This window comes from Aphelocoma coerulescens, unplaced genomic scaffold (assembly GCF_041296385.1).
Source record: "Aphelocoma coerulescens isolate FSJ_1873_10779 unplaced genomic scaffold, UR_Acoe_1.0 HiC_scaffold_182, whole genome shotgun sequence".
In the NCBI taxonomy this organism is placed as follows: domain Eukaryota; kingdom Metazoa; phylum Chordata; class Aves; order Passeriformes; family Corvidae; genus Aphelocoma; species Aphelocoma coerulescens.
Window position 1 is genome coordinate 283512 of NW_027183530.1, and position 22796 is coordinate 306307.

Below are 22796 nucleotides of genomic sequence, written 5' to 3' on the forward strand. Positions count from 1 at the left end.
GGTGCCCAGGTAGATGAAGCCGCCGGCGACTGGGAGCAACTGGGAGGGAGTGGGAGGGAGTGGGAGGGAGTAGGAGGGAGTGGGAGGGAGTGGGAGGGAGTTTGAGGGAGTGGGAGGGACTGGGAGCGACTGGGAGGGACTGGGAGCGACTGGGAGGGACTGGGAGGGACTGCGAGCGACTGGGAGCGACTGGGAGGGACTGGGAGACACTGGGAGGGACCGGGAGCGAGCGGGAGGGAGTGGGAGGGACTGGGAGCGACCGGGAGGGACTGGGAGGGACTGCGAGCGACTGGGAGCGACTGGGAGGGACTGGGAGACACTGGGAGGGACCGGGAGCGACCGGGAGGGAGTGGGAGGGACTGGGAGACACTGGGAGGGACTGGGAGGGACTGGGAGCGACTGGGAGCGACTGGGAGGGACTGGGAGGGAGTGGGAGTGACTGGGAGCAACTGGGAGCGACTGGGAGCGACTGGGAGGGACTGGGAGGGACTGGGAGTGACTGGGAGGGACTGGGAGGGAGTGGGAGCAACTGGGAGCGACTGGGAGCGACTGGGAGGGACTGGGAGGGACTGGGAGCGACTGGGAGTGACTGGGAACGACTGGGAGCGACTGGGAGCGACTGGGAGCGACTGGGAGCGACTCTAGACCCCCCCACCCCCCCCAAATTCCAAGCCGGAGCGCGCTTTGGTCCCAAAGCGGGCGAGGGGCAAAGGATCAATCTGGGAACGAGCATCGCCCGCTGCCACGGGAATTCCCACGGCTCGACGGGGGAGATCCCAAACGGGGAAACGTTGCCGGAATTTGGGGGGGGCTGGGATTTTTTTTTGGGGGAACGCCCTACTCGTAGCGGGCGATCAGCAGCATCATGGCCACGCCGGCCAGGAGCGCCAGGAGCTGGAGCAGGGCCTGGACGGGCCCGGAATCGCGGAGGATTTCGGGGATCACGGACACGGTGCCCAGGTAGATGAAGCCGCCGGCGGTGAAGGGAAGGATCCCGCTCACGGCGCCGGCCCCGGAGCCTTCGGCCAGCAAGGAGCAAGCGGCGCCGGCCAGAGCGGCCAGCGCGGTCAGCAGCTGCAGCAGCATGGCCTGCGGAGGGATACTGGGGCTTACTGGGAGGCGCTGGGAAGGGGGGAGTGAGGGGGGAGGGGGAAAGGGGGAGTGGGAGGGGGTTGGGAGGGGGTTGGAGGGGGTTGGAGGGGGTTGGAGGGGAGTGGGAGGGGAGTGGGAGGGAGTGGGAGGGAACTGGGAGGGACTGGGTGGGACTGGGTGGGACTGGGAGGGACTGGGAGCGACTGGGAGGGGATTGGGAAGGGATTGGGAGGGGATTGGGAGGGGATTGGGAGGGACGGGGAGGGAGTGGGAGGGGGTTGGGAGGGAGTGGGAGGGACTGGGAGGGAACTGGGAGGGATTGGAGAGGATTGGGAGGGACTGGGAGGGAACTGGGAGGGGATTGGGAGTGACTGGGAGGGGCTTACTGGGAGGCGCTAGGAGGGGAGTAAGGGGGGTAAAAGGGTGACTGGGAGGGATTGGGAGGAACTGGGAGGGGGTTGGGAGGGAGTGGGAGGGAACTGGGAGGGAGTGGGAGGGGCTTACTGGGAGGGATTGGAGGGGATTGGGAGAGACTGGGAGGGACTGGGAGGGACTGGGAGGGGATTGGGAGGGAGTGGGAAGGACTGGGAGGGACTGGGAGGGGGTTGGGAGGGACTGGGAGGGACTGGGAGGGGAGTGGGAGGGATTGGAGGGGATTGGGGAGGGACGGGGAGGGACTGGGAGGGACTGGGAGGGAACTGGGAGCGACTGGGAGCGACTGGGAGGGACTGGAGCATACTGGGAATACTGGGAGCACTGGGGATACTGGGACCTACTGGGAGGGACTGGGAGGGACTGGGAGGGAACTGGGAGGGAACTGGGAGGGAGTGGGCGCGACTGGGAGGGAGTGGGAGCAACTGGGAGTGACTGGGAGGGACTGGGAGGGGATTGGGAGGGACTGGGAGGGACTTGCTTTGCCTCCCAACATGGCGGCACCGGAAGTGACCACCGAGGTAGCGGCTGCACCGCCCGCCCACGGGGGGGCGCTCTGGCCCGCCCAATGCGCAACTCTATGGTTAGTCCTCCAGCCGCTCCTTTTTTTTCCTGATTTTTCCTTTTTTTTCCCCATTTTTTCCCCCCCTTTTTTTCCTTTTTTCCCCCACTTTTCCCCACGTTTTTTCCTTCTTTTCCCCCCGGTTTGCGCCACTTTTGCGGGGTCTGGAGCATTTTTGCAGCGATTCGGGGCGTTTTGAGGTGATTTGGGGCCAATTTTGAGGGGGTTTGGGGACACCTTGGGGGGAATCTCGCCGGATTTTGGGGAGGATTTGGGTCATTTTAGGGAGGTTTTGGGCCATTTTAGGGCAGTTTTGGGCCATTTTAGGGCGGTTTTGGGACATTTTAGGGCGGTTTTGGGACATTTTAGGACACTTTTGGGCCATTTAGGGCAGTTTTGGGCCATTTTAGGGCAAGTTTGGGCCATTTTAGGGCAGTTTTGGGCCATTTAAGGACACTTTTGGACCATTTGGGGCAAGTTTGGACCATTTTAGGGCGGTTTTGGGCCATTTTACGACAGTTTTGGGCCGTTTAAGGGCAGTTTTGGGCCATTTTAGAGCAAGTTTTGGGCCATTTTAGGGCAGTTTTGGGCCATTTAAGGACACTTTTGGACCATTTGGGGCAAGTTTGGGCCATTTTAGGGCGGTTTTGGGCCATTTAAGGACACTTTTGGGCCATTTGGGGCAAGTTTGGGCCATTTTAGGGCGGTTTTGGGCCATTTAAGGACACTTTTGCGCCATTTGGGGCAAGTTTGGGCCATTTAAGGACAGTTTTGGGCCATTTTAGGGCAGTTTTGGGCCATTTTAGGGCAGTTTTGGGCCATTTAAGGACAGTTTTGGGCCATTTTAGGGCAGTTTTGGGCCATTTTAGGGCAGTTTTGGGCCATTTTCTGGCGGTTTTGGGCCATTTTAGGGCAGTTTTGGGCCATTTAAGGACACTTTTGGGCCATTTTAGGGCAAGTTTGGGCCATTTTAGGGCGGTTTTGGGCCATTTTAGGGCAGTTTTGGGCCATTTAAGGACACTTTTGGGCCATTTAGGGCAGTTTTGAGCCATTTTAGGGCAGGTTTGGGCCATTTTAGGGCAAGTTTGGGCCATTTTAGGGCAGTTTTGGGCCATTTAAGGACACTTTTGGACCATTTAAGGGCGGTTTTGGGCCGTTTTAGGGCGGTTTTGAGCCGTTTTCCGCCGGTTCGGGGCCGTTTCTCGTGGTTTTCTCGCCGTTTCAAAGGGGTTCGCGGCCATTTCGCCGGCTCGGGGCGACGTTTCGGGGCCGTTTCTGGGGTTCTCTCACCTGTCCCTTGGAGCAGCCGGCGCGCAGCAGCAGGGCCATGTCCCCCAGCTCGTGGGGCAGCTCGTGCAGCAGCACCGACAGCGCCGTCAGCGAGCCCCGGACGGGACCCCCCCAAAACGCCGCCCCCAGCGCCAGCCCGTCCGTGAAGTTGTGAGCGGCGTCGGCCGCCAGGTTCAGGTAGCCCGACACGGCCATGGCTGCGGGTCAAAAGAGCCCAGGATCGGCTCCAAATTATCCCCAGGTCACCCCGGAATTATCCCCAAAAATCATCGCAAAGTTCCGTCAAAACCGGGTCCAAAATAAGCCCGGAGTTATCCCGAAATCACCCCGAGGTCGTCTCGAAAACGGCCCCAAAATCGGCCTCAAAATGGGCCCCAAGGTCAGCCCCCAAATCACCCCAAAAAGCATCCCAAAACCACTCCCAAACCATCCCAAAATCACCTCAAAAATACCCCAAAACCATCCCCAAACCAGCCCAAAACCACCCCAAAATCAGCTCCAAACAATCCCAAAATGGGCCCCAAAATCACCTCAAAAACACCCCAAAATTGGCCCCAAAGTCACACCAAAATCACCCCAAAACCATCCCAAAGTCACCTCAAAAATCACCCCCAAATCAGCCCAAAACCACCCCAAAATCAGCTCCAAACAATCCCAAAATCAGCCCCAAAATCACCTCAAAAACACCCCAAAATCACCCCAAAACCATCCCCAAGTCACCCCAAAAATCATCCCAGTCACCCCAAAATCATCTCCAAACAATCCCAAAATCAGCCCCAAATCATCCCAAAATCGGCCCCAAAATCACCTCAAAACCACCCCAAAATTAGCCCCAGTCACCCCCAAATCAGCCCAAAACCATCTCAAAAATCACCCCCAAAATCAGCCCCAAAGTCACCCCAAAACTGGCTCTGAACGACCCCAAAATCAGCCCAAAGTCTGCCCAAAACCACCCCAAAATCACCTCAAAACAGGCCCCAAAACCATTCCCAAAATCACCCCAGAATCACCTGCAAAACACCCCAAAATTGGCCCCAAAATCACCCCAAGATCAACCCAAAACCAGCCCCAAACCATCCCAAAAGGATCCCAAAATCACCTCAAAATCACCCCAAAATCACTTCAAAATCACCCCAAAACCACCCCCAAACCTTTCCAAAACCATCCCCAAAATTATCCCAAAATCACTTCAAAACCACCCCCAAATCCATCCCAAAATTGGCCCCAAAACTCACCCCAAAACCACCCCCAAAACTGGCCCCAAAATCACCCCAAAGTCACCCCAAAACCACCCCAAAATCAGCCCAAAACCACCCCAAAATCTGCCCCGAAGTCATCCCAAAAATCACCCCAAAACTGCCTCCAAATCACCCCAGAATCACCTGCAAAACACCCCAAAATCGGCCCCAAAATCCCCTCAAAACCACCCCCAAAATCACCCCAAAACCAGCCCCAAACCATCCCCAAAATTATCCCAAAATCACCCCAAAACCACCCTCAAAGTCACCCCAAAACCGGCCCCAAACAATCCCAAAATCACCTCAAAAAACACCCCAAAATTGGCCCCAAAATCACCCCAAAACCACCCCAAAATTGGCTCCAAACCATCCCCAAAATCACCTCAAAATCACCCCAAAAATCACCCCAGAAATCGCCCCAAACCATCCCAAAATCACCTCAAAACCACGCCAAAATCAGCTCCAAATCAGCCCAAAACCACCCCAAAAATCAGCCTAAAACCACCCCAAAAATCAGCCCCAAATCAGCCCAAAGTCACCCCAAAACTGGCCCCAAAATCCCTCCAAAACCACCCCCAAAATCAGCCCAAAACTGGCTCCAAATGATCCCAAAAACCACCCCAAAATAGCCCAAAATCATCCCAAAACCACCCCAAAATTGGCTCCAAACCAGCCCAAAATCACCCCAAAACCACCCCAAAGTCACTCTGAAATTGCCCCAAATGTCCCCAAAACACCCCCAAACATCCCCAAAATGCCCCTCAATCTCCCCAAAATGCCCCCAAACGTCCCCCAAATGTCCCAAATCTCCCCCAAATGTCCCCAAAATATTTCCAAAATGACCCCAAACATCCCCAAAATGGCCCCAAATCTCCCCCAAATGACCCCAAATCTCCCCAAAAATGCCCCCAAATCTCCCCAAAATCTCCCCAAATCTCCCAAACATCCCCAAAATGACCCCAAACATCCCAAATCTCCCCAAAATGTCCCAGACATCCCCAAAATGCCCCCAAATCTCCCCCAAATGTCCCAAAATGCTCCCAAATCTCCCCAAAATGCCCCCAAATCTCCCCAAAATCTCCCCAAAATGCCCCCAAATCTCCCCAAAATGTCCCAAATCTCCCCAAAACATCCCCAAAATGCCCCCAAATCTCCCCAAACCTCCCCAAAATGCCCCCAAATCTCCCCAAAATGTCCCAAAATGTCCCCAAATCTCCCCAAAATGCCCCCAAATCTCCCCAAAACCTCCCCAAATCTCCCCAAAATGCCCCCAAACCTCCCCAAAATGCTCCCAAATCTCCCCAAAATGCCCCCAAATCTCCCCAAAATGCCCCCAAATCTCCCCAAACCTCCCCAAAATGCCCCCAAATCTCCCCAAAATGCCCCCAAATCTCCCCAAAATCTCCCCAAACCTCCCCAAAATGTCCCCAAAATCTCCCCAAAATGCCCCCAAATCTCCCCAAAAATGCCCCTCAATCTCCCCAAAATCTCCCCAAATGTCCCAAACATCCCCAAAATGCCCCCAAATCTCCCCCAAATGTCCCAAATCTCCCCCAAATGTCCCAAATCTCCCCAAAACATCCCCAAAATGACCCCAAAATCTCCCCCAAATGTCCCCAAACCTCCCCCAAATCTCCCCAAACCTCCCCAAAATGCCCCCAAATCTCCCCCAAATGTCCCCAAACCTCCCCAAAATCTCCCCAAACCTCCCCAAAATGCCGCTCACCGGCGCTCTCGGGGCTCCTCCTGCGCTGGCCCTTGGTGCCCTTGGTGCCCTTGGTGCCCTTGGTGCCCTTTGGCCCCCGAGCGTCGCCGTCGGCCTCGTCCTCGCTGGAGCTCTGCTTGGCCTTGGGGCCTGGCGCCCCAAAAACACCCCAAATCCACCCCAAATCACCCCAAATCCACCCCAAATCCACCCAAAATCCACCCAAATCCACCCCAAATCCACCCAAAATCCACAGCAGGAGAACGAGAAACCCCAAATCCACACCAAATCCACCCAAAATCCACCCCAAATCCACAGCAGGAGAACGAGAAACCCCCAAATCCACCCAAATCCCAAAAAATCCACCCCAAATCCACCCAAATCCACCCAAATCCACCCCAAATCCACCCCAAATCCACCCCAAATCCACAGCAGGAGAACGAGAAACCCCCAAATCCACCCAAATCCACCCCAAATCCACCCAAATCCACCCCAAATCCACCCAAATCCACCCCAAATCCACCCCAAATCCACCCAAATCCACCCCAAATCCACCCCAAATCCACCCCAAATCCACCCCAAATCCACCCCAAATCCACAGCAGGAGAACAAGAAACCCCCAAATCCACCCCAAGTCCACCCCAAATCCACCCAAATCCACCCAAAATCACCCCCAAATCCACCCAAATCCACCCAAAATCCACAGCAGGAGAACGAGAAAGCCCCAAAATCCACCCCAAATCCACCCAAAATCCACAGCAGGAGAACGAGAAACCCCCAAATCCACCCAAAATCCACCCAAAATCCACCCAAAATCCACAGCAGGAGAACAAGAAACCCCCAAATCCACCCCAAATCCCCCTTCCCCCCCCCCAAATTCCCGTTTTTTCCCCAAATCACCCTTTTCTCCCCCAAAAATCCCATTTCCCCCCCCAAAAATCCCCTTTTCTCCCCCAAAATCCCCCTTTTTCCCCCCAAAAAATCCCATTTCCCCCCCAAATCCTCTTTTCCCCCCAAAAATCCCATTTTTCTCCCCCAAAATCCCCCTTTTCCCCCCCAAAAAATCCCATTTTCCCCCCCAAAATCACCATTTCCCCCCCAAAAATCCCATTTCCCCCCCCAAATCCCCCTTTTTCCCCCCAAATTCCCATTCCCTTCCCCAAAATCCAATTTTCCCCCCCAAAATCCCCCATTTCCCCCTCACAATCTCCTTTTCTCCCTCCAAAATCCCTGGTTTTTCCCCCCAAATCCCCATTTTCCCCCCCAAAATCCCTCTTCTTTCCTCCAAAATTCCCATTTTTCCCCCCAAAATCCCCATTTTTCCCTCCAAACCCTCCTTTTCCCCCACAAAATCCCCATTTTCTCCCCAAAATTCCCGTTTTTCCCCAAATCACCCTTTTCTCCTCCCAAATGCCCATTTTTCTCCCCCAAATCCCCCATTTTCCCCCCAAAATCACCATTTCCCCCCCCAAAATCCCCCTTTCTCCCCCCAAACCCCCCATTTCCCCCCAAAAATCCCCATTTCCCCCCCAAAACCCCCCTTTTCTCCCCCCCAAATCCCTGTTTTTTCCCCAAAATCCCCATTTCCCCCCCCAAAATCCCTCTTCTTTCCTCCAAAATTCCCATTTTTTTCCCCCAAAATCCCCATTTTTCCCTCCAAACCCTCCTTTTCCCTCAAAAAAATCACCATTTTCCCCCCAAAAATCCCATTTTTCTGCCCCAAAAATCCCCATTTCCCCCCCAAAAATCCCATTTTTCCCCCAAACCCCCCATTTCCCCCCAAAAATCCCCATTTCCCCCCCAAAACCCCCCTTTTCTCCCCCCAAAATCCCCCTTTTTCCCCCCCAAATTCCCCTTTTTTCCCCAAATCCCTCTTCTTTCCTCCAAAATTCCCATTTTTTCCCCCCCAAATCCCCATTTTTCCCTCCAAACCCTCCTTTTCCCTCAAAAAAATCACCATTTCCCCCCCCAAAAATCCCATTTTTCTGCCCCAAAATCCCCATTTTTCCCCCCAAAAATCCCCATTTTCCCCCCAAATGCCCGTTTTTTCCCAAATCGGCCCTTTTTTGCCCCGAACTCACCGTGGCCGTGGCCGTGGCCGCCGCAGTGCCGCACCCCCAGCTCCACCCCCAGGAACGTCACGATCCCGGCCAGGACCCAGAGCCCCACGGAGAGCGCCTGGCCTGCGGGGAGCGGCCCCAAAACGGCCCCAAATGACCCAAAACGGCCCCAAAACGGCCCAAAATGGCCCAAAATGACCCAAAACGGCCCCAAAACGGCCCCAAATGACCCAAAACGGCCCCAAAATGACCCAAAATGACCCAAAACGGCACCAAAATGGCACCAAATGGCACCAAAATGACCCAAAATGGCCCTAAAATGACCCAAAATGACCCAAAACGGCCCCAAAACAGCCCAAAATGACCCAAAATGGCACCAAAATGACCCCAAAGGACCCAAAATGGCACCAAAAGGGTCCCAAATGGGCCCAAAATGGCCCCAAAACGACCCAAAATGACCCAAAACGGCACCAAAATGACCCAGAATGGCCCCAAAACGACCCAAAATGACCCAAAATGGCACCAAAATGGCACCAAAATGGCCCTAAAATGGCCCTAAAATGACCCAAAACGGCACCAAAATGACACCAAAATGACCCAAAATGGCCCCAAAATGACCCAAAATGGTATAAAATGGTTCCAAATGGAACCGAAATGGTCCCAAATGGCACCAAACGGCCCCAAAATGACCCAAAATGGCCCCCAAATGGTCCCAAAATGGTTCCAAATGGCACCGAAATGGCTCAAAATGGCCCCAAATGGGCCCAAAATGGCCCCAAAATGACCCAAAATGACCCAAAACGGCACCAAAATGGCACCAAAATGACCCAAAATGGCCCCAAAATGACCCAAAACGGCACCAAAACGGCACCAAAATGGCATCAAATGGCACCAAAAGGGCCCAAAATGGTTCCAAATGGCACCGAAATGACCCAAAATGGCACCAAATGGTTCAAAACGGCACCAAATGGCACCAGAATGGTCCCAAATGGCACCAAAATGGCCCAAAATGGCACCAAACGGCCCCAAAATGACCCCAAATGGTACAAAATGGCACCAAAATGACCCCAAATGGCCCCAAAATGACCCAAAATGGTTCCAAATGGCACGAAAGTGGCCCAAAATGGCACCAAATGGCACCAAAATGACGCAAAATGGCACCAAAATGGCACCAAAATGGCACCAAATGGTCCCAAATGGTTCCAAAATGGCACCAAATGGCCCCAAACGGCCCCAAAATGGCACCAAAATGACCCCAAATGGTTCCAAATGGGCCCAAAATGGTCCCAAACGGCCCCAAAATGACCCAAAAGGACCCAAAATGGCACCAAAAGGGTCCCAAATGGCACCAAAATGACCCAAAATGGCCCCAAAAGGCCCCAAAATGACAAAAAATGGCCCCAAAAGGGTCCCAAATGGTTCCAAATGGCACCGAAATGGCTCAAAATGGCTCCAAATGGGCCCAAAATGGCCCCAAATGGTCCCAAATGGTCCAAAATGACCCAAAAGGGTCCCAAAGGGCCCAAAATGGTCCCAAACGGCCCCAAAATGGCAACAAAAGGGTCCCAAATGGCCCCAAAAGGGTCCCAAGTGACCCAAAATGGCACCAAAACGACCCAAAATGGCCCCAGAATGAGCCCGAAATGGTCCCAAACGGCCCCAAATGGTCCCAAATGGCAGCAGAATGGGCCCAAAATGGTCCCAAACGGCCCCAAAATGACCCCCAAATGGCCCCAAAATGACAAAAAATGGCCCCAAAAGGGTCCCAAATGGTTCCAAATGGCCCCAAATGACCCAAAATGGCACCAGAATTGTCCCAAATGGCACCGAAATGGCCCAAAATTGCACCAAATGGGCCCAAAATGGTCCCAAATGGTACAAAATGGCACCAAAATGACCCAAAATGGAACCAAAATGGTCCCAAATGGTACCGAAATGGCCCAAAATGGCACCAAATGGCCCCAAAAGGGCCCCAAATGGTCCCGAAACGGCCCCGAAATGGCTCAAAAATGACCCAAAATGGTCCTGAAATGGTTCCAAATGGTCCAAAATGACCCAAAATGGTCCCAAATGGTTCCAAAATGGCACCAAATGGGCCCAAAATGACCTCAAATGGTACAAAATGGCCCCAAAATGACCCAAAATGGCCCCAAAATGACCCCAAATGGTTCCAAATGGGCCCAAAATGGTCCCAAACGGCCCCAAAATGACCCAAAAGGACCCAAAATGGCCCCAAAATGACCCAAAATGGTCCCAAACGGCCCCAAAAGGTTCAAAATGGCCCCAAATGGTCCCGAAACAGCCCCAAAATGGCTCAAAAATGGCACCAAAATGGTCCTGAAATGGTTCCAAATGGTCCAAAATGACCCAAAATGGTCCCAAAATGGTCCCAAAAGGCACCAAATTGATCCAAAATGGCCTCAAATGGTCCAAAATGGCCCCAAAATGGCACCAAATGGCCCAAAAGAGCCTCAAAATGGTCCCAAATTGATCCAAAAATGGAACCAAAATGGCCCCGAAATGGCCCGAAAGGGCTCCAAATGGCCCCAAAATGGCACCAAATTGACCCAGAATGGCCCCAAACCCCCCAAAATCGTCCCCAAAGTGTCCCCAGGGTGCCCTGGGCTCTCACCGTGCCCGTGGTGGGAGTGGCCGTGGCCCTCGTGGGGACCTGCAGGGACAAAAGGGGGCACTGAGGCCACCAAAGTGGCCCCAAAGTGGCCCCAAACCCCCTCAAAATGGCCCCAAATCCCCTCAAAATGTCCCCAAATCCCCTCTAAATGTCCCAAAATGGCCTTAAATCGACCCCAAACCTCCCAAAATCGTCCCCAAACCCCTCAAAATGTCCCCAAATCCCCTCAAAATGTCCCCAAATCCCCTCAAAATGCCCCAAAATTGGCCCCAAACCTCCCAAAATCATCCCCAAACCCCCTAAAAATGCCCCAAATCCCCTCAAAATGCCCCAAAGTTGGATCCAAACCTCCCAAAATCGTCCCCAAATCCCCTCAAAATGCCCCAAAATTGGATCCAAACCTCCCAAAATCAGCCCCAAACCTCCCAAAATGTCCCCAAATCCTCTCAAAATGCTCCAAAATGAAACCCAAACGTCCCCAAATCATCCCCAAAATGTCCCAAACCACCCCAAGGTGTCCCCAGACCCCTCCAGGTGTCTCTAAACCCCTCAAAATGCCCCAAATCCCCTCAAAATGGACCCAAAATTGGCCCCAAACCTCCCAAAATCGTCCCCAAAGTGTTCCCAAACCCCTCAAAATGTCCCCAAATCCCCTCAAAATGCCCCAAAATGTCCTTAAATCGACCCCAAACCTCCCAAAATTGTCCCCAAACCCCTCAAAATGTCCCCAAATCCCCTCTAAACGTCCCAAAATGTCCCAAAATGGCCTTAAATCGACCCCAAACCTCCCCAAATCGTCCCCAAAGTGGCCCTGATGTCCCTGAGTGTCCCCAACCATCTCCAGGTGGCCCCAAAACCCTTCAAAATGTCCCAAAATCGACCCCAAACCTCCCAAAATCATCCCCAAACCCCTCAAAATGTCCCCAAATCCCCTCAAAAAGGCCCCAAATTGGCCCCAAACCCCCCAAAATCGTCCCCAAAATGTCCCCAGGGTGCCCTGGGCTCTCACCGTGCCCGTGGTGGGAGTGGCCGTGGCCCTCGTGGGGACCTGCAGGGACAAAAGGGGGCACTGAGGCCACCAAAGTGGCCCCAAAGTGGCCCCAAAGCCCTCAAAATGGCCCCAAATCCCCTCAAAATGTCCCAAAATGGCCTTAAATCGACCCCAAACCTCCCAAAATCGTCCCCAAACCCCTCAAAATGTCCCCAAATCCCCTCAAAATGTCCCCAAATCCCCTCAAAATGCCCCAAAATTGGCCCCAAACCTCCCAAAATCATCCCCAAACCCCCTAAAAATGCCCCAAATCCCCTCAAAATGCCCCAAAGTTGGATCCAAACCTCCCAAAATCGTCCCCAAATCCCCTCAAAATGCCCCAAAATTGGATCCAAACCTCCCAAAATCAGCCCCAAACCTCCCAAAATGTCCCCAAATCCTCTCAAAATGCTCCAAAATGAAACCCAAACGTCCCCAAATCATCCCCAAAGTGTCCCCAACCACCCCAAGTTGTCCCCAGACCCCTCCAGGTGTCTCCAAATCCCCTCAAAATGTCCCCAAAACCCCTCAAAATGTCCCAAAATGCCCTTAAATCAACCCCAAACCTCCTAAAATCATCCCCAAAATGTCCCAAACCACCCCAAGGTGTCCCCAGACCCCTCCAGGTATCCCCAAATCCCCCTCAAAATGTCCCCAAATCCCCTCAAAAAGCCCCAAAATGTCCTTAAATCAACCCCAAACCTCCCAAAATCATCCCCAAATTGTCCCCAAACCCCTCAAAATGTCCCCAAATCCCCTCAAAAAGGCCCAAAATTGGCCCCAAACCCCCCAAAATCGTCCCCAAAATGTCCCCAGGGTGCCCTGGGCTCTCACCGTGCCCGTGGTGGGAGTGGCCGTGGCCCTCGTGGGGACCTGCAGGGACAAAAGGGGGCACTGAGGCCACCAAAGTGGCCCCAAAGTGGCCCCAAACCCCCTCAAAATGGCCCCAAATCCCCTCTAAATGTCCCAAAATGTCCTTAAATCAACCCCAAACCTCCCCAAATCATCCCCAAACCCCTCAAATGTCCCCAAATCCCCTCAAGATGCCCCAAAATTGGTCCCAAACCTCCCAAAATCATCTCCAAACCCCCTAAAAAAGCCCCAAATCCCCTCAAAATGCCCCAAAGTTGGATCCAAACCTCCCAAAATCGTCCCCAAACCTCCCAAAATGTCCCCAAATCCTCTCAAAATGCTCCGAAATGAAACCCAAACGTCCCCAAATCATCCCCAAAGTGTCCCAAACCACCCCAAGGTGTCCCCAGATCCCTCCAGGTGTCTCCAAATCCCCTCAAAATGCCCCAAATCCCCTCAAAATGCCCCAAAATGAACCCCAAATGTCCCCAAATCGTCCCCAAAATGTCCCCAGGGTGCCCTGGGCTCTCACCGTGCCCGTGGTGGGAGTGGCCGTGGCCCTCGTGGGGACCTGCAGGGACAAAAGGGGGCACTGAGGCCACCAAAGTGGCCCCAAAGTGGCCCCAAAACCCCTCAAAATGGCCCCAAAGCCCCTCAAAATGTCCCCAAAACCCCTCAAAACATCCGAAAATGCCCCAAAATTGGCCCCAAACCCCCCAAAATCGTCCCCAAAATGTCCCCAGGGTGCCCTGGGCTCTCACCGTGCCCGTGGTGGGAGTGGCCGTGGCCCTCGTGGTGCTCGTGGGGGGCTGTGGGGACACAAGGAGGGGGCACGGATGTCCCTAAATGTCCCCAAATCCCTTAAAAATACCCCAAAAGGCCTTCAAAACCTCCTAAAACCACCCCAAAACCGCCCCAAATCACCCCAAAACCGCCCCAAATGCCCCGAGCGCCCCCCAAAAGTGTCCCCAAGTTGCCCCAGTGTCCCCAAAGTGTCCTCAAGCCCCCCAAAACCACCCCAAAAACCCCCAAAACCGCCCCAGACCCCCCTAAAATCGCCCCAAACCACCCTAAACCACCCCAATCCCCTCTAAAACCACCCCAAAACCACCCAGAAATTGCCCCAAAATTGTCCCAAACTGTCCCCAAGGTGTCCCAGTGCCCCCAAAGTGTCCCTAAGGCCCCCCAAAACCACCCCAAACCCCCTAAAACCACCCCAAAACCTCCCCAAACCCCCCTAAACCGCCCCAAACCCCCAAACCGCACAGAAATTGCCCCAAACCACCCCAAAAAGCCCCAAAATTGCCCCAAACAGCCCCAAAACCGCCCCAAACCACCCTAAAAATGTCCCCAAGGTGTCCCAGTGCCCCCAAAGTGTCCCCAAGCCCCCCAAAACCACCCCAAAACTGCACAGAAATTGCCCCAAATGGCCCCGAACTGCCCCAAACCGCCCAAAAATTGCCCCAAACCACCCCAAAACTGCCCCAAAATTGCCCCAAACAGCCCCAAAATTGCCAAAACAATCCTAAAACTGTCCCCGAGGTGTCCCAGTGCCCCCAAAGTGTCCCCCAAGGCCCCCCAAGCCCCCCTAAAACCTCCCCAAACCCCCCTAAAACCACCCTAAAACCGCCCCAAATCATCCCAAAACCACCCCAAAACTCCCCGAAATTGCCCCAAAATTGCCCCAAACAGCCCCAAAACCTCCCCAAACCCACCCCAAAACCATCCCCGAGGTGTCCCAGTGCCCCCAAAGTGTCCCCAAGCCCCCCAAAACCACCCCAAACCACCCCAAAACTGCGCAGAAATTGCCCCAAACTCCCCCTAAAACCGCCCCAAAACTGCCCCAAAATTGCCTCAAACAGCCCCAAACCCGCCCCAAAACTGTCCCCGAGGTGTCCCAATGCCCCCAAAGTGTCCCTAAGCCCCCCAAAACCCCCTCAAACCACCCCAAACCCCCCGAAAACCTCCCCAACACCCCCTAAAACCACCCCAAAACCGCACAGAAATTGCCCCAAAAAGCCCCAAAATGCCCCAAACCCACCCTAAAACTGTCCCCGAGCTGTCCCAGTGCCCCCAAAGTCTCCCCAAGCCCCCCAAAATCCCCCTAAAACCTCCCCAACACCCCCTAAAACCCCCCCAAAACTGCGCAGAAATTGCCCCAAACTCCCTCTAAAACCACCCCAAAACTGCCCCAAAACAGCCCCAAAATGCCCCAAAATTGCCTCAAACAGCCCCAAAACCGCCCCAAACCCGCCCCAAAACTGTCCCCGAGCTGTCCCAGTGACCCCAAAGTGTCCCCAAGGCCCCCCAAAGCCCCCCTAAAACCGCCCCAAACCCCCCTAAAACCTCCCCAAAACCACCTAAAACCACCCCAAAACCACACAGAAATTGCCCCAAAATGCCCCAAAATTGCCCCAAACCACCCTACAACTGTCCCTGAGGTGTCCCAGTGCCCCCAAAGTGTCCCCAAGGCCCCCAAAACCACCCTAAAACCTCCCCAAACCCCCCTAAAGCCCCACAACACCCCCTAAAACGGCCCCAATACTCCCTAAAACCACCCCAAAACCACACAGAAATTGCCCCAAAATGCCCCGAAATTGCCCCAAACAGCCCCAAAACTTTCTCAAACCCACCCTAAAACTCCCCAAAGTGTCCCAGTGCCCCCAAAGTGTCCCCAAGCCCCCCTAAACCCCCCTAAAACCGCCCCAAACCCCCCTAAAACCTCCCCGAAACCGCGCAGAAATTGCCCCAAAAAGCCCCAAAATGCCCTGAAATTGCCCCAAACAGCCCCAAAACCGCCCCAAACCCACCCCAAACCACCCTAAAACGGTCCCCAAGGTGTCCCAATGCCCCCAAAGTGTCCCCAAGCCCCCCAAAAACCGCCCCAAACCCCCCTAAAATCCCCCCAATACCCCCCTAAAACCACCCCAAAACTGCACAGAAATTGCCCCAAACTGCCCCAAAAAGCCCCAAAATTGCCCCAAACCGCCCCAAAACCGCCCCAAACCACCCTAAAGCTGTCCCCGAGATATCCCAGTGCCCCCAAAACGTCCCTAAGCCCCCCCAAAACCACCCCAACACCCCCAATACCCCCTAAAACCACCCCAACACCCCCTAAAACCTCCCCGAAACCGCGCAGAAATTGCCCCAAAAAGCCCCAAAACTGCCCCGAAATGCCCCGAAATCGCCCCAAAACGGCCCCAAAGGCCGCACCCACCCAGGGCGTGGGGGATGAGGTGCAGGAAGGCGTCTCCCAGCAGCCCCCCCGCAGCGAAGCTCAGCAGCAGCCGCAGCAGCCCCCGGCGCCGCGGGGACCCCGAATCCGCCGGCACCAGGAGCAGCACCAGGTGTGGGGCCAGGGACACCCCCAGGGCCGCCCCCATCGTCTGGGGAGGGAGATTTGGGGGGGAAAATGGGGATTTGGGGGAAAAAATGGGGATTTGGGGAAAAAAACGGGGGTTTGGGGAAAAAAAACGGGGGTTTGGGGGGGGAAAATGGGGATTTGGGGGGGGAAAAATGCGGATTGGGGATGGGAAATGGGGATTTTTGGGGTCCCAGAGAGGATTTGGGGGTCCCAGAGGGGATTTGGGGGGTCTCAGAGGGGATTTAGTGGATCCCAGAGGGGATTTGGGGGTCCCAGAGGGGATTTCGGGGATCCCAGAGGGAATTTGGGGGGTCTCAGAAGGGATTTGGGGGGTCTCAGAAGGGATTTGGGGAATCCCAGGGGGAGTTTGGGGGGTCCCAGAGAGAATTTGAGGGTCTGAGGGGAGTTTTGGGGGGTCTCAGATGGGATTTGGGGGTCCCAGAGGGGATTTGGGGGGTCTCAAAGGGGATTTGGGGGTCCCAGAGGGGATCTGGGGGGTCTCAGATGGGATTTGGGGGGTTCCCGGGGGGGGTTTGGGGGAGCCCGAATCCGCCGGCACCAGGAGCAGCACCAGGTGTGGGGCCAGGGACACCCCCAGGGCCGCCCCCATCGTCTGGGGAGGGAGATTTGGGGGGGAAAATGGGGATTTGGGGGGAAAAATGGGGATTTGGGGAAAAAATGGGGGTTTGGGGAAAAAAACCAGGGGTTTGGGGGGGGAAAATGGGGGTTTGGGGGGGGAAAATGCGGATTGGGGATGGGAAATGGGGATTTTGGGGTCTCAGAGAGGATTTTTGGGGGTCCCAGAGGGGATTTGGGGGGTCTCAGAGGGGATTTGGAGGGGTCCCAGAGGGGATTTGGGGGTCCCAGAGGGGATTTCGGGGATCCCAGAGGGAATTTGGGGGGTCTCAGAAGGGATTTGGGGGGTCTCAGAAGGGATTTGGGGAATCCCAGGGGGAGTTTGGGGGGTCCCAGAGAGAATTTGAGGGTCTGAGGGGAGTTTTGGGGGGTCTCAGATGGGATTTGGGGGTCCCAGAGGGGATTTGGGGGGTCTCAAAGGGGATTTGGGGGTCCCAGAGGGGATTTGGGGGGTCTCAGATGGGATTTGGGGGGTTCCCGGGGGGGTTTGGGGGAGCCCGAATCCGCCGGCACCAGGAGCAGCACCAGGTGTGGGGCCAGGGACACCCCCAGGGCCGCCCCCATCGTCTGGGGAGGGAGATTTGGGGGGGAAAATGGGGATTTGGGGGGTCCCAGGGGAGAATTGGGGAAAAAAATGGGGGTTTGGGGAAAAAAAACGGGGGTTTGGGGGGGGAAAATGGGGATTTGGGGGGGGAAAAATGCGGATTGGGGATGGGAAATGGGGATTTTTGGGGTCCCAGAGAGGATTTGGGGGTCCCAGAGGGGATTTGGGGGTCTCAGAGGGGATTTAGTGGATCCCAGAGGGGATTTGGGGGGTCTCAGAGGGGATTTCGGGGATCCCAGAGTGAATTTGGGGGGTCTCAGAAGGGATTTGGGGGGTCTCAGAAGGGATTTGGGGAATCCCAGGGGGAGTTTGGGGGGTCCCAGAGAGAATTTGAGGGTCTGAGGGGAGTTTTGGGGGGTCTCAGATGGGATTTGGGGGTCCCAGAGGGGATTTGGGGGGTCTCAAAGGGGATTTGGGGGTCCCAGAGGGGATCTGGGGGGTCTCAGATGGGATTTGGGGGGTTCCCGGGGGGGTTTGGGGGAGCCCGAATCCGCCGGCACCAGGAGCAGCACCAGGTGTGGGGCCAGGGACACCCCCAGGGCCGCCCCCATCGTCTGGGGAGGGAGATTTGGGGGGGAAAATGGGGATTTGGGGGGTCCCAGGGGAGAATTGGGGAAAAAAATGGGGGTTTGGGGAAAAAAAACGGGGGTTTGGGGGGGGAAAATGGGGATTTGGGGGGGGAAAGTGCGGATTGGGGATGGGAAATGGGGATTTTTGGGGTCCCAGAGAGGATTTGGGGGTCCCAGAGGGGATTTGGGGGGGTCTCAGAGGGGATTTGGAGGGGTCCCAGAGGGGATTTGGGGGTCCCAGAGGGGATTTAGTGGATCCCAGAGGGGATTTGGGGGTCTCAGAGAGGATTTGGGGGTCTCAGAGGGGATTTGGGGAATCCCAGGGGGAGTTTGGGGGGTCCCAGAGAGAATTTGAGGGTCTGAGGGGAGTTTGCGGGGGTCTCAGATGGGATTTGGGGGTCCCAGAGGGGATTTGGGGGTCTCAGAGGGGATTTGGGGGATCCCAGAGGGGATTTGGGGGGTCTCAAAGGGGATTTGGGGGTCCCAGAGGGGATTTGGGGGTCTCAGAGAGGATCTGGGGGGTCTCAGATGGGATTTGGGGGGTTCCCGGGGGGGTTTGGGGGAGCCCGAATCCGCCGGCACCAGGAGCAGCACCAGGTGTGGGGCCAGGGACACCCCCAGGGCCGCCCCCATCGTCTGGGGAGGGAGATTTGGGGGGGAAAATGGGGATTTGGGGGGGAAAATGGGGATTTGGGGGGTCCCAGGGGAGAATTGGGGAAAAAAACGGGGGTTTGGGGAAAAAAAACGGGGGTTTGGGGGGGGAAAATGGGGATTTGGGGGGGGAAAGTGCGGATTGGGGATGGGAAATGGGGATTTTTGGGGTCCCAGAGAGGATTTGGGGGTCCCAGAGGGGATTTGGAGGATCCCAGGGGGGATTTGGAGGGGTCTCAGAGAGGGTTTGGGGATCCTGGGGGAGTTTTGGGGGTCTCAGAGGTGGTTTAGGGGTCCCAGAGGGGATTTCGGAGTCCCAGGGGAGATTTGAGAGATCCCACAGAGGATTTGGGGGGTCCCAGAGAGAATTTCGGGGGTCTCAGAGAGGATTTGGGGGTCCCAGAGGGGATTTGGGGAATCCCAGGGGGAGTTTGGGGGGTCCCAGAGAGAATTTGGGGGTCTGAGAGGAGTTTTGGGGGGTCTCAGAAGGGATTTGGGAGTCTCAGATGGGATTTGGGGGGCCCAGAGGGGATTTGGGAGGTCCCAGAGAGGATTTGGGGGGTCTCAGAGGGGATTTGGGGGGTCCTGGTGGGATTTGGAGGGTCCCAGAGAAGATTTGGGGGTCCCAGAGGGGATTTGGGGGGGTCTCAGATGAGATTTGAGGGACCCCAGAAGGGATGTGGGGGATCCCAGAAGGAACTTGGGGGTCCCAGGAGGGATTTGGGGGGATCCCAGAGGGGATTTGGGGATCTCAGAGGAGATTTCGGGGGTCCCAGGAGGGATTTGGGGGGTCCCAGAGTGAATTTGGGCGATCCCAGGGGGGACTTGGGGGAATCCCAGAAGGAATTTGGGGGTCCCAGAGAAGATTTGGGGGGTTCCAGGGGAGATTTGTGGGTCCCAGGGGATTTTGGGGGGGTCCCAGGGGAGATTTGAAGGATCCCAGAGCAGATTTGGGGGATCCCAGAGCAGATTTGGGGGATCTCAGGAGAGATTTGAGGGATCCCAGGGGGGATTTTGGACATCCCAGAGCAGATTTTGGGCATCCCAAACAAAATTTAGGACACCCCCCCCTAATTTTGGGGTGCTTCAGGACAAACCAACCCCAACCCTAATACAATTTATGACCTTTTTTTTCCTTTTTTCACCCTTTTAGGGTTTTTTTGGGGTCATTTCAGAACTTTTAAAGGTTTTTTTGGGTGGAACCTCTCACCTGCAGCCACACCCCGGCCGGATCCGGGCGGTTTTTGGGGGTTTCCTCCCAACTTTTGGGGTCTCCATAAAGGTGAGAGGGGTGGTGGTGGCTGGAGGGGGGGTCCTCGTGCCCATCCCCCAAACCCAGGAGCACCAGGGTGAGGATGAGGAGGGGGAGGGCCATGGAGAAAGGGGGAGGGGAGGGGTGGGGAAGGTCCTGGAAGGGAAAAGGAAAAGATTTGGGGGTGAAGGTTTTTCGGGGTTTTGAAAGGTTTTCTTAATTTTTTTGGGAGTTCATCCGCCTAAATTTGCTACATCTACCCCCAAAAACCCCTTCAGGAATGCCAAAAAGCCCCCCAAGACCCTCAAAAATCCCTCGGAATTCCCAAAAAAAGCCCTCAGGAACCCCAAAACCACCTCAGAATCCCAAAGCTCCCTCAGGATCCCCCCAAATCCCTTCAGGAATCCCCAAAACCCCCTCACGATCCCTCAAATCCCCTCAGGATCCCCCAAAACCCCCTCAGGATCCCAAAGCCCCCTCAGGATCCCCCCAAATCCCTTCAGGAATCCCCAAAACCCCCTCAGGATCCCAAAACCCCCTCAGGATCCCCCCCAGGAATCCCCAAAATGCCCTCAGGAGCCCCCCAAAACCACCTCAGAATCCCAAAGCTCCCTCAGGATCCCCCCAAATCCCCCCCAGGAATCCCCAAAACCCCCTCAGGATCCCCCAAATCCCCTCAGGATCCCCCAAAACCACCTCAGGATCCCAAAGCCCCCTCAGGATCCCCCCAAATCCCTTCAGGAATCCCCAAAACCCCCTCAGGATCCCAAAACCCCCTCAGGATCCCCCCCAGGAATCCCCAAAATGCCCTCAGGATCCCCCAAATCCCCCCCAGGAATCCCCAAAACCCCCTCAGGAATCCCCAAATCCCCTCAGGATCCCCCAAAAAACACTCAGGAACCTCAAAACCCCCTCAGGATCCCCCTAAAACCCTCCAAGACCCCCAAAACCCCCTCAGGATCCCCCAAAACCCCTCAGGATCCACCAAAAAACACTCAGGAACCCCCAAACCCCCTCAGGAACCCCAAAACCCCTCAGGATCCCCCCAAGCCCCCTCAGAAACCCCCCAAAACCCCCTCAGGATCCCCAAAACCCCTCAGGATCCCCCCAAAAAACACTCAGGAACCTCAAATCCCCTCAGTATCCCCCCAAAACCCCCTCAGGATCCCCCAAAAACCCTCCAAGACCCCCCCAAACCCCCTCAGGAGCCCCAAATCCCCCCCCAAGACTCCCCAAACCCCTCAGGAACCTCAAAACTCCCTCAGGATCCCCCAAAACCACCTCAGGATCCCCCCAAAACCCCTCAGGAACCTCAAACCCCCTCAGGATCCCCCCCCAAAACCCCTCAGGAACCCCAAATCCCCCCCAAACCAGCCAAATCCCCTCAGAGCCCCCCAAAAAACCCCTCAGGACCCCCCAAAATCCCTCAGAGTCCCCCCAAGACGCCTCAACCCCCCCCCAAATCCCCTCAGAATCCCTAAATCCCCTCAGGATCCCCCAAATCCCCTCAGGGTCCCCAAATCCCCTCAGCGCCTCCTCAGAGCCCCCTCAAGATTCCCCTCAGGACCCCCCGAATTCCTTCCCCACCTCCCCAATACCCCACCCAAACCCCTCCTCTGACCCTTCCCAACCCCTAAACCCCACCGGGACCCCCCAAAACCCCCTCAAGACCCCCCAAATCCCCCCAAAATCGAGGGTGGGGGGGTCCCGGGGTCGCTCCGGTACCTCCGAGAGCCCGGGAACGTGGCACAGCGAAATCTCGCGAGATCCCGCGGGAAGCGGGGCGTGACCAAAGGGCAAAGATCCGCCCGTAGTAAAGATGGCGGCGCGGCTTCAAAGCGAAATCTCGCGAGATTTGGAAGGAAAGGGGAGGAAAGGAGGCGGTTCCAAGATGGCGGCGAGGTGTGGGGCGTGATAGAGGGAGGGATGGAGTGGCTGCCTCGAAGTGAACCTCTGAGCGCTCTCCAGGCGGCATTTTGGGTTCCCAAGATGGATTTTGAGGGGGTTTGGCCGGATTTGGGGCGATCTCCATGCCCGGTCTGGCAGAGCTCCGGTGCCTCCTGGCTGAGGAAGAGGGCGGAACTTCCCACAACCAAGATGGCGGCGAGGCTTCTCTTTGCCTTCTCGCGAGATTTTGCGCGGGAAGAGGGCGCGTTGTTTTCTGAGCCTGAGGAGGGTCCCTGAGGGATCTCCGGGCTGAATTTAAAGGTTTTAGCTGAATTTGGGGGTTCCAGGCTGAATTTGGGGTTCTGGAATGGATTTGGAGTCTCCTTCCTCCGCCAACCTGAGCGAGCGCCCTGAGGACCGGGCGGAATTCCCTCAACCAAGATGGCGGCGCGGCTTCGCGCGTACTCTCGCGAGACTTGGCGCGAGAAGCGGGCGGGCTGCGATGGGGCGAGCTCCTGGGGGTGTTCTAGGCTGGATTTAGGACCTTCAGCCGAATTTCAGAGGATTTATTTTTAACTCAGGGGTTTTAAGGAGGATTTTGGCGTTTCTGGCTGGATTTGGTGGGGTCAGGCGGGGGAGGAAAGGAGAAACGGGCGGAAATGCCCTTAACCAAGATGGCGGCGTGGGTTCCCGCGTACTCTCGCGAGACTTCGCGCGAGAAGCGGGCGGAGAGCGATGATTGAACCTAGAGGGGTGCTCTAGGCTGGATTTAGGACCTTCAGCCGAATTTCAGAGGATTTATTCTTAATTTAGGGATTTTAAGGCGGATTTCTGGCGGGATTTGGTGGGGCCGGACGAGAGAGGCGCCCCAGAAACGGGCGGAAATGCCCTCAACCAAGATGGCGGCGCGGCTTCGCGCGTACTCTCGCGAGACTTCGCG

At 55.8% G+C, this 22796-nt stretch overlaps 1 protein-coding gene across 1 annotated transcript; it reads right to left on the reverse strand.

Annotated features, from left to right (window-relative positions):
• Positions 1-752: 752 nt before the first annotated feature.
• On the reverse strand, positions 753-21724 carry SLC39A7 (solute carrier family 39 member 7). The gene is made up of 12 exons (XM_068998860.1): positions 21695-21724; positions 19928-20125; positions 16111-16279; positions 13655-13702; positions 13426-13464; positions 12876-12914; positions 12021-12059; positions 11012-11050; positions 8401-8502; positions 6341-6469; positions 3377-3573; positions 753-1089 (listed from the first exon to the last, which is right to left on the reverse strand). Exons 2-12 carry the CDS (start codon positions 20090-20092, stop codon positions 838-840), a joined length of 1218 nt encoding a protein of 405 aa, XP_068854961.1. The 5' UTR covers positions 20093-20125; positions 21695-21724; the 3' UTR covers positions 753-837.
• Between the last annotated feature and the right edge of the window lie 1072 nt (positions 21725-22796).

Coding starts and splice junctions, on each gene's coding strand:
- SLC39A7 (XM_068998860.1), bottom strand. CDS start 20,092: ATGGCCCTCCCCCTCCTCATCCTCACCCTGGTGCTCCTGGGTTTGGGG. Junction 12,060..12,875: donor CCACTCCCACCACGGGCACG/GTGAGAGCCCAG, acceptor TTGTCCCTGCAG/GTCCCCACGAGGGCCACGGC. Junction 3,574..6,340: donor GAGGAGCCCCGAGAGCGCCG/GTGAGCGGCATT, acceptor TTTGACCCGCAG/CCATGGCCGTGTCGGGCTAC.